This window comes from Ascidia mentula, chromosome 1 (assembly GCF_947561715.1).
Source record: "Ascidia mentula chromosome 1, kaAscMent1.1, whole genome shotgun sequence".
NCBI lineage: Eukaryota > Metazoa > Chordata > Ascidiacea > Phlebobranchia > Ascidiidae > Ascidia > Ascidia mentula.
Genome location: NC_138566.1, coordinates 3742702 through 3754346, shown reverse-complemented (window position 1 = coordinate 3754346; position 11645 = coordinate 3742702). Strand labels below are relative to the sequence as shown.

Sequence of the window (11645 nt, the reverse complement as noted above, 5' to 3'; positions counted from 1 at the left end):
AACACAAAACCAGCGTTTTTTACGGTTACTATTAGCTTGGTGCACTGTTTACGCTTAACGTAAGTCCCAGCAAAACGGCGGTAACAACAGACTCGGTTAAAAACCAAATTCGAAGGGCTTTACTTCCTTTGCAACTTTTGTAAGACCTAGTCACTGTGTGTCTAATTGCTACCTGTAGATAAAATTAAGTGCTACTGCAATCTTACATTATAACGCACATTAGTAAGCATTTTCACTGCGCTGAAACTTGCCCATAATACTGACTGTCCCATGGGACATTATGCATAATGACAATCCCGCAAAAAGTACATTAACTTTCGGTGTTGAACTGTAGGTCTGAAATACCCGATGCACAATAACGGATGGATACAACAAGCATTTACAATAAATACATCTTGTATTTTTTTAATGGCATCACCAAACAAGCATGTTATGGGTATTACGACTTTTTGCACTTATACGTCACAAGGTATGACGGATAGACGCTGGCATCTCGAAATACCACAAAAATGCTCGGTTTAATATAATCGTCAACAACACTGTTAAATGGCGTCCCATCTTCTTGCATCGGTGCAACTTTCATAGAGGGGTTGCCTTTGCAATAACTCCCTGTTACGACATCAGCTATAAACATACTTTCTTTTCCATCTTTGTCTTCGTCAGTGTAATTATGGGAGTATCTGGCAGTAGTTGCGAAATAAACCCCCTTTCCGTAACGCGTTGCTAAAAACACGTTTTTGAAACACTAATGCTTGTATTTCAAATGAACAAAATACCATTTTTTCCGGCGTAACTTCTGTCAAATCCGTTTTTAATAATTTTGTCGCAAGTTTCCTTATCAGTTCCGTGAAAGAGTTCCCGAGTGACTTGTTGCCTTGCCATTTTAACTTCCATTGCTTGTTTTTGTGATTGAAATTGATTCCAAAGTGTTGTATTCTGTATTTTTTCGATCTGAATTTATTGCAAAAAAGAGAAAAATCACATTTCGCAATTTGGCACAAAGCGAAATAATTGTGATTACCTGAAATATGTCTACAGGTAAACTTTTCGCAATCTCATCAGAGATTCTTTGAAACTCACGTGAATGTTTATGCACATTTACCCTCTTACAAACTTGATTTTTCATATCAGTCCACGTCGGTGGCGCCGGTACTAATATTAACAAAAAGTAAAATTATTTGTACTACTTGCACTCGGATGAAAATTAAATACAAGGATTGGCACAGGTACTAAAAAAAACTTAAAGTAAAGCAAGCTGCATTGGACATTAGGTAGCTTAGTACATTAACTTGGTAGGATTTAATGCTGATCAAATCAAATGTTTCAAAAAATAGTAAACTTTGATTATACCTATGTGGTGTCTTATTACATCACATTGGATGCCTGCCACTTTAGCTTTCCTTTCATGCATATTTACAATAAACTCATGCGTGAATCCATGGAAATTTGATTTGACAGATATATTCCCATCTGCATTTTTCTTAAATTATATAACAGATCGTTCAGTTATGTTAAACAAGCAGGCTTAGTTTTTTTGACATACAAGATGAGTATAAACCTACCTTAAATGCATCTTCTATTTTGAAACTTGCTTGTACAGTAAATTCTTCCATTTCTTTGCGCCTTGGGTCTTGAAACATCCACCTTACGTACTGCGCACATTGCAATGCCTGTTTATATTGATTGACGATTTCCCAACATTGGTTGAGGACATCAAGGACTGTAATTTTTCCCCCTCTAACTATGAGTTCTCTGCAAAACGTTATGTTTGGTGGTAATTAAAGGCGTTAAAAATAAATACAATTTTTTCTGTTTGCGAGTTATTTTACATTTTTATGCTTGTATTTATATTGGTTACCTGCGTCGCTTTGTTTTTAGCGATACTGATGATGACCGTAAATACAGATGAAATATATATATATATATGTGTATATATACTGAAAAAACGTCAAACAAACGACTTGGGATTATTTGCAGGTGTTTTTACAAAGTCAGTGTCTTTGTTTGCCAAAAAGACAACAGGAGATGCAAATAATACAAACTTTCATTTAAATACAAGAGTGCTGATTTTTGACAATACTTTAATTTCCCCACTGGCCAATATACCTGTTTGATTTTGTGATCCAAAGGGAGTCCTTTTTTATTAGTCCTAAAAGGTTCTCTTCTTCAGATCTTGTCAAGTCTTTGACAATGCCATCCGCAATCCTTCTGGTTGCATTTTGACTTGAAATTGCTTTTTTCGTGGCATCAAATGCCTGTTGTATTTTATGATTTAATTAGGAAGACTTAACACAGTAGTTCCATGATATGTTTAAAGAACAAAAAAAGCAAATGTAATGACTTCATAAGGTCAGTTTGTAAATTACGATTATACTTTTTTTATTTTAGCTGTGACCTTTTGGTAATGTAGCTTCTAAAAACTACCTGGTCGACGTTCTTCTCTCGAAGTGAGCAAAACATGATTCGGACAAAACTGTGACTTGGCAAACCATATCTCGGCAAAATAAACTTGGAAAACCTTCGAAGTGATTCCTCATCTGCGGTAAAAGTAGCAAATTTAAAGTGAATTATTGCGCAAAAGAACCATAATTCTTATTGAGATCTGCAGTCAGTTGCACATATTGTTTTGACCTACAAAGTAATTTTGGCGCTGCGCTAGCTTTTAAGCTAGAAGGGTTAAGTTAGTCCAGTGCCACAGTCGCCCACTGCACTGATGAGACCTCATAAGTCCTAACAGTGTGTACACCTGCCTGCAGCTCTAAAGTGAATATATTTCTATTCATATGTGGTACTCACTGCAAACGTCTTTCGCTAATGTAATGAAGTTTTCCACAACGCTCAAAGGACAAACTGAGTTCTGACATAAAAGTTCTCGTTGAAAAATAGGCAACAGTCGGTTGTCAAAGATGCAGACTTTAATTTGTTTTAAGTGTTGAGGGTGACTTTGATCAAACAATGAAATGGTAGATGTTATGCACCGCGCGACCTTCGAAGCAGATAAACCAAATCTACCTGGTGTAAAACATGTGAAAAGGTCTATTGTTAAAATTTGGGTAATATAGTCATGTGCTGGAAATGGTTTATCACCCAAGTCTAAATATATACGGTTTTACCTGTTCCAATAGATGGCATGGCCAATGATGTAACTCCTAATTCGTCAGCCTTGACGAAACATTCCAACAATACTTTTTCCAATGTATTCATTTCCTTTGGTATCGCCAAATGCAAGATATATTTGCAAAGGCTTCCACCATTTGTTACTCTCAAGTTTTTTGTGGAAAAAATTGCTTTGTCTCTGCATTCTTGTACAATCGACTGACCAGCTTTTGCGATCAAAGCATTGCTGACTTGACCTGAAATTGCAATATTCTGATTGGCTGTATCTGGTTGTTTGATGAGCAGCATACTTATTGTAGTTAATAACGCAGCATAATGGGGTCTAATTAATATATAAATGAGACAATCAATGAGTAATCCATTACCGTAAGTCTGATTAGTTTTAAGAATGGACAAATTAACATAGTTTGCGTTCCCCACATTGAATAATAAATCAAGAGTGATTATGGAGATAACATACTTGTCAGAACAAAGTTGGATGTGGTGTTAATTATAGCTTCACTTAGAGTTGTTGTAACATCTCCCTGTTTAACGAAAACCTGAACCGTCTTGCGACTAAAAGTTGTAGGTGCACTCATCATAAAATCTTGCAGTTTCTAAAACCCAAAGCAACTGAATGAGTTTTAAATCTCTAGATCATTTCTTAAGTTTCATTTACAGTGATATTTTTCGTGTCACCAGGAGATAAGACCAGGTAAACCTTGCAAAGGCGGTCACCGTAGTGGCTTTGAACCACCTTTCTTAAAGTAGTCAACACAATGTTGATTGGATATTGAAAGCCACCGGTGCCTAATAAGGGTAAGGCAATTGTAGCATAGGCAGCGCTTTCAGCCATTTTCAAACATTTTGTTAAACCTCCCTCAAGGCAATCAATGCTTGATTTATTTTTCTCTGGGCTGTAGTAAGGCAGGACTACGTGATACACTTCTTTGCATCGAAGTTTAAAACCTGGAGTAGAAACAACTTCCCCAAAATCCAAATTCGTTTTAATGTTTTCGCAGGCTTTCTGTAAGTAGATATGTAGTTCGGATAAATGGATGTGCCTGCAAGGCGACAATGAATTTGTATTGGAATCCGAATGTTTTATATTTTATTCGAAAAACTTAATTGTTGTGTCAATAATGACCTTAAAACCATTTCCCGCCTGGACAAGCAGCACTTTTAATATAGTTGATCGACAGCTTTGTAAACCCAACGCAGACGACGAAGACACAATAACATCGGCCTGGAAAGTATGTGCAGTATCATCCTGACCTGTTAGTGATACATTGCAGCTTGACGTACCTTACACTTTGAAATGTCTGCTATACAAATTTGAAGCTTTACCTTTGCTGATCCAACAGCTGTTTGAAAATTGCCCTTTAAAATAGATTTTAGCATTTAACTTACGTCTTAAAATGTATGAAAGATAAACGCCGTTAGTATAAAAATGTTGTAGGTCACACGGGGAAACAAACAAACTTTATAACCGACGGCTTTCAGGCGAGTTACTAGAACCGCGAACTCACGTTGAGTTGACACGTGATTTCTGTATAGCAAAAAAAATAATCCGTAGGCCTACCTGATGGGACAGTCTAATAGTTCTACCGATTTTTTCGTCAATCAAAGCAAAGCACGAGTTTTCTTTTGAGATTTTAGTAATCATTGCCTGGCCTTTTGTGCTCCTAATATATTCGGAGAGTCCCACATCACTGAATGTTGTTTCAACAATGCTTATGTTGGGAAGAGTACTTTTCAGTAACGATTGCACTACAAAGTTAAATCGGATGTCGGCAAGAAATAGGTTAATAATCTTGCGTTATCTATTATATTACTACACGCACGTAATACGGATACATGGATGCAATAAAATAATATAAAATTTCTGTTCGAAATCATGTTTTTTACCATTTTCTACGTGCTTGTGAGTGCCACGAATTGTCAAAGATGAATTGGGAAAGTTAAACTCCAGATCTACTTCCTTTTTGTTTCCAAACCAGTCCGACTGGTAGGTTTTTAAAACTTCCAAAACTAACCCGGTGTTCTTCATCACTTTTTTTTCAACTACATTTTCGTGCAAAAATTCTCCAATTAATTCGAACCCGCCTTGAATATCATCCTTAAGACCAACAACAGAGATGTTTTTTTCATTTTCCTAAAGAATTTGTTCAGACTAACTAAAGAAACACAACAAATTCACTTCAATCGGGTAATATATGCAGCTTGTCAGCACAAGAAAATTATATTCCTTTTATGTTTAGATGATTTATATATATATATATATATTGCTTTTTATGTCCAATTGCTTTTTATGTTTAGATGTATCTAATTTATAAGTCATACCCAAACAAAGGGATGGAACAAAAAATCCCCCGATTCTTCCTTCCGAATGAATTCAGGAATTGCTATGCTCTCAAGACTTTGGTCTAGTTGTATGAAGCTCTTTGATTTTATTAGATAGGCCAATATATCTGGATCAATGATTGGGGATATCGTAAATTGATTCACACGATTTCTGGCAAGCCTGGTCGAAACAGCATCTACAAAATCCACAAATTAGTTCTTCCTTAAAAACTTTTTTTCGGCATTTAACCTTGTTATCACTTTTTCTATATCCTAGTGTAATTGTTTACGTGGCAGACGTTCGATGGCGATTAGCTGAATGGATTTAGCAAGTCGGGCAGTGGGAGATGTGCACGGACACCAAAGGGTTAACATATTACTGGTGAAAATTTTCCAGAATTTCAGGGTCGCTTAATTAATGTCGGTTGCACATACACAATTTTTGAACTTTTTAACTATCTTTAACCAACGATAACAATTATTTATATTCCAATTGCTGAAAGTTAGTAATATGTACCAACCTGCATGGTTTGGTAATCTATTGGCCACCTCTGTCGTCAACAAACTGTCTGTTACATGTAGAATGTAAGTTAAACCACGATGCTTAATCTTCAAACCGCTGACCTTTAACCTTTCATTGCCTGTAAATTTCAGGGCCCGCGTCACACTTATCGTCCATAAGCAACAATCGCTTGGCAAAGTAAACTTACTTTGCAAATACTTAAGCGTTACTTTGGCGTAACCTTCCATCTTGCTACCGTCATCGTGTTTGGCAAAATCAAGTAAGTCCGGTTCTTCCGCAATCCCAAGGGCATCTCTAATTGCGAGTCGTAGTTGAAAAAGAGTGTATCCGCTTGGAATTCCATTTACATACAGAGGGTCGGACCCTTTCAATGCCATCTTTGTGCTGGTTTAAATATTCGGTTAGTGAAGAAAAACATCTTTTTCGAAAAAAGAGTGCTTGACGAGTTTACCTGTTTATATTAATTTACGTTTTAAATTTGCAACCGAAAAAGACGTGTACTAAAGTTACATAAAACCGCAGTTCTTATTTGAGTTTTTATACCAACAGCAACCGGAGTGGATGGGTTTATCATTCGCTGTAAGTTTCATTACACTGGCTTTGTTCGAGGTATCAATAGCTTTCACGACGGTTGTGTTTTTAGTAGATTTGCCGATGTTATTGATTTCTGCCATTTTGAGTTTCGTCACAGTTCTCGTCGCGTTTGGTCTGTAAAATTAATGTCTTTGTTTTGTCCTTCCTATCGTTTGCTCGACATTTTCTCGAAATTTTCGTCAAGTTTGTGGCATCGGCTGCTTCTGCACCAAACCTGGTCTCCACAATGGATTTGGCAAGTCGCACATTTGGTATTGATTTAAAACAGTTTATACCTGAATGCATTTTTGGGGACATTGCTTGAAATGCCGATATCTTTTTCTTTGGGTGAAACCATTGTCTTTGTTGGAGTAGAAATATTAATTTTTCCTGCAAGCGAGTAGCGAATTTTAAGAAACTTACGCATTCTGATTTTGATACAGTCCTACAATATTTCATTCACTTACCTGTCTCAGCTGTACTGATACTTAAAATTTGAGGTTCTTGCAAAATGTGGTCAGAAAGTACATTTTGATAAAGTTGTAATGCTTTTGATTGGATTATTAAGACTTCAAGTACATTTAAACTTTTTGATTTGGTGTTGTTAAATTTTTCGATCGCCACAGCAAAACATTTGGCTGCTTGTTCGTCCGACAAAGTTTTTTTTCCAAAAACAAAGCTACCTAATATGAGAATAAAAACATATGAGCTTTTTAAGGCCTCTGAGCTCATATTGGTGATAAATCGTGCGAAATTAAAACCGGAAACTGTGATGATTTTATCGGAAAGTCTCTACATCTAAGAAAAGTTGCTCACATCAATGGTTCGTAGATGAGCAAAATGAGGATTGAGCTAAAGCTGTTTGTACCTGTTTCAATTTGAGGAACTGCCAAACCGTGTGCCCCAAGTTTGTCAGCTTCGATCATACATTCCAAAAGTCGATTTTCCAATAAAAATGTTTCGCTGGGTGTCGCTAGATGCAAGATATATTTGCACAAGTTACCGCCCGTCGTTACTCGGATGGTGTTTGTTAATCTAATAGGTTTCGTGTATTCTTGCGTAATTTTTTTTCGAGCAGTTTCAAGTAAGCCTTTGTTGATTTGACCTTGAAAGAGTAAGTGTTGTGTATTATAAATGGAAATTATGTAGTAAATATAAAATTGTAATAAAAGTATGATGCAATGATTGTACGCAAATACCGAAGTTGCAAATGTGAAAAACTGCTATTTTACTCTTGATTGATAATTTAAAGGCAGTTTAATCAGCCTTTCAAGCAAACGTCTTTACGACTAACTTATAAATGATACTTGATAGGGAGAACTCCTCATAGCGCAGTTTACAATCGCTTCGCAAGATGTCAAAATTATAGCGTTTTGCTTTAGAATAACTTGTAGTTTTTTATTCTTTTGGCGGGTAGGTATGAGCAATGGATGTTGAAACAAATTGTTCTTGAGCGCCTGAGGAAATAATTATATGTGTTAGCCTTTTGTTGACTTGTCACAAATAATACCAGGTTTAGATTTGTGTGAATGTCACTTTTTATTTTTATTACATAGAAAATATGTCCATGCTTTTTATAACAACGAATGTGCGTCCGACAGCACAATACACCATTAACTATTATGCTCCTTTTAAGAAACATACATATAGGCATTAAACACAGCTGTCTCATTATTGTTGGGTAAAAATAAAAGGATGTCGATGGATTTTTGAAACGGTTAACCCTAGAAGCAACATACCTGTCTTTTAAATAAGTCTAAACTTTTGTTGAAAGGTATCGTTTTTTCTTTTAAGGTTTTTGATGATGATTGTGTTTCTGACGGCAGGTTTCCTGCAAACATGTATTAAACAGGCTAGTTGCATTCTTTACTGCGGAAAAGTTCTTCATTCATAACACATTTCATAACACATTCATAACACGCGGCTTGAAAAAGAGGAACCGACACTCAACGCGTCATTCATTACACAGACAGAGGTAATTTGTAACTAAATCCTAATGAACAAAGGTAGAAAACAAAAGTTTGGCGTTCTCTATTGCGCGCCGTTTCATTAAACCACAATGCTTCTTCATCCATGCACTAACAAATTACCCATGACATTATGTTCAATGTAAACACTACAACTTCGAAAGGAAACTACGGTAGCACGAAGCGTACAAATGCTTTGATGTTGATTTCTAAATAATAAATATCAGCATTAAACCTATAGGCTATATTCCAATTTTACTGCGTCGCACAACAAAACATGCTGTAGTATCAATGTTGTTTTGTTGGTCCTCGCGCTGCATAACATTTAACACAAAAAAAAATGTTTTTGAACGGTTACCTAGTGTAATTGTTTACGTGGCAGACGTTCGATGGCGATTAATTGAAGTGATTTAGCAAGTCGGGCAGTGGGAGATGTGCACGGACAGCAAAGGGTTAATACTGGTGAATATTTTCCAGAATTTCAGGGTCGCTTAATTAATGTCGGTTACACATACACAATTTTTGAACTTTTTAACTATCTTTAACCAACGATGACAATTATTCTTATTCAAATTGCTCAAAGTTAGTATTATGTACCAACCTGCATGGTTTGGTAATGTATTGGCCGCCTCTGTCGTCAACAAACTGTCTGATATATGTAGAATGTAAGCTAAACCACGATGCTTAATCTTCAAACCGCTGACCTTTAACCTTTCATTGCCTGTAAATTTCAGGGCCCGCGTCACACTTATCGTCCATAAGCAACAATCGCTTGGCAAAGTAAACTTACTTTGCAAATACTTAAGCGTTACTTTGGCGTAACCTTCCATCTTGCTACCGTCATCGTGTTTGGCAAAATCAAGTAAGTCCGGTTCTTCCGGAATCCCAAGGGCATCTCTAATTGCGAGTCGTAGTTGAAAAAGAGTGTATCCGCTTGGAATTCCATTTACATACAGAGGGTCGGACCCTTTCAATGCCATCTTTGTGCTGGATTAAATATTCGGTTAGTGAAGAAAAACATTAACATCTGACTTCAAAAATGTATGCAGACAATCAAAGGAACCTATTGCCTTTAACACAAAAACACAGCCATTGTAGTATACCTCTGTAGTACCAGCATGCCGATATCTGAGTCGAACTTAAAACAATGATAGCAAACAATCTTTGAAAAGTTTATTTAATATCTATCCAATGAAACTGAACGAACTTATCTGCGTTATATCCTGCAAAATCTCATTGAATTTCGCATTCTCTATGACTTCGCACTGGTTCTGCTTTAGAACTAGTTCTGTTTTGCTATCTCTCCGAGCACAAAAGCGATACCTATCTCCATCGGCAGGTTTCTGTCGTTCGCACAAAAGCGTTTTTAACAAAAGGCGTCTTTAACAGTGGCCGTGTTTGTTATTGGAGACTGTCCGTCTATTATGGTTTACATGATCAGGCTTCACATGGGAGTGGAGTAGCACCAGGGTCCACTTCAATCTAGGGGGCCCATGAATAAGAAAAAGGGGCCAACAAAAACCACTGTCTGCCTTAAAACTAGTAGGTTTCTGCCGTAAGGGCTAGGTTCCACCCATAGTTCATGTGATCTCCATAAGAAAATGCCCTCGTACTGACACATCTTTTTCGAAAAAAGAGTGCTTGACGAGCTTACCTGTTTATATTAATTACGTTTTAAATTTGCAACCGAAAAAGACGTGCACTAAAATTACATCAAACCGCAGTTCTTATTTGAGTTTTTATACCAACAGAAACTGGCAATTTTCGAGCGCAGTTTGCCCATGTATTCGCTATGTCATATTTGTAATCGTGTTTTGATTTTTAAAACTGTAGTAAATAATACAATAAATGCTTTATCGATAAATCATTTTTATATCTTTAACGTGAGATGGCGACAAAGAGCTCATTATCTTCAACAGGCTTGACTTCAAAATCCCAAACGGCGACGGTCGGTTTATAGACTTTAGTAGCCTTGTGATTACGTCAATGGGTGGCTCATCGTAGGGGTTTTACGACATCATTAGGAAACAATATCGTCGAAGACCAAGCCACGCAGACAATGTGCCTTTGACGTGGTTCATCTGTTAACTGCTGTTTCCATGGTGCTAGGTGAGCTACCTTACAAAAACTACTTACTGCAGAGTATTTGTGCAGGCTATTGGCATTGTTCGCTTGTCCACCAAAAGTTGACCTTTGCAATAATTTTTTTTAAGTTTTGAATTGTAAATGCTGTTGATGCCAAATGTTATTAACTTAACGTTGGATATTAACAAGATTAATTAACCCTTAATAACAGAAACCTATTCGACTAATTCATTTGACATAAGGCCACACGTGAGTTCTAACTTCTGTGTTTTCTGATCTGATTTCAATTACAAACCTGATTCAAAATTACTTTACCATATATTAGTTTAAGGATACATGATTATATTGGTTGAGTATATCGAATCGAAATTACAAGTTACGAGATCACGAGATAAACTGATTACAAGCAAAGCATAGTTGAATTTAGACAGATACCGAAACAGAGATTCAGCATGAGACGAGTTTAAGACTGTGTCTAGGTTAGTCCAGGAAGCGTACACATATATTTACACTACGATAAAAGTCACCATGAGAAAAAAGTCGGTTCGAAGTTACCATGACATACGCTATTCTTATCTTGATGGACAGCAGCCCATCTTAATTACGTGAGAAGCGAACCTTCAGCAAACAATCGTGTGAGAGATCTCGTGCGGACAGAAAGCGGTCAGTTATGGAGTGGCCAACCACTTATCAATCAAACAGAACAACGGACATCGCGTGAAAATAGCGTAAGATGTTTGCAAAGGCACAATTCTACCGTAAACAAAGAAATGAGGTCACCAACAAATGTGCATCCTATTTTACCGAGGTACAATCCGAATTTGAGAGGTCCCGAACTTTATTGACGTAATTTGGCTATTTGTGGTCAATGTTCATGATATGTGTAAATGTCCAAGTTACGTGAACATGTAAACGTAACAGATGCGAAGAAATACAAACTGTACGATGCAGCTGTCACTGTTACTTCATATAGCAAAACGTATACTCGGTTGAAATCTGGTTTACTTTTTATGTTTGCTGAACATACATCACGTGAGTAGCGATTACTGAGCACGATA

At 36.7% G+C, this 11645-nt stretch overlaps 1 protein-coding gene across 2 annotated transcripts; it reads right to left on the bottom strand.

Annotated features, from left to right (window-relative positions):
* Positions 1-390: 390 nt before the first annotated feature.
* Positions 391-9681, bottom strand: LOC145917911 (uncharacterized). 2 transcript variants are annotated; one of them, XM_083003220.1, is made up of 26 exons: positions 9293-9681; positions 9104-9223; positions 8275-8366; positions 7830-7992; positions 7404-7640; positions 7003-7218; positions 6832-6925; positions 6506-6670; positions 6150-6346; positions 5961-6080; positions 5440-5636; positions 5005-5251; positions 4679-4866; positions 4402-4476; positions 4244-4342; positions 3776-4123; positions 3578-3713; positions 3114-3353; positions 2797-3012; positions 2425-2537; positions 2107-2255; positions 1563-1752; positions 1351-1480; positions 1022-1152; positions 777-951; positions 391-723 (listed from the first exon to the last, which is right to left on the bottom strand). In XM_083003220.1, the coding sequence occupies exons 1-26, from the start codon at positions 9480-9482 to the stop codon at positions 440-442; spliced, it is 4512 nt and encodes a 1503-aa protein (XP_082859346.1). In that variant the 5' UTR covers positions 9483-9681; the 3' UTR covers positions 391-439. The 2 variants fall into 2 exon arrangements, with proteins under 2 accessions (XP_082859346.1, XP_082859347.1); XM_083003221.1 differs by having other exon boundaries at positions 5005-5215.
* Positions 9682-11645: the final 1964 nt, after the last annotated feature.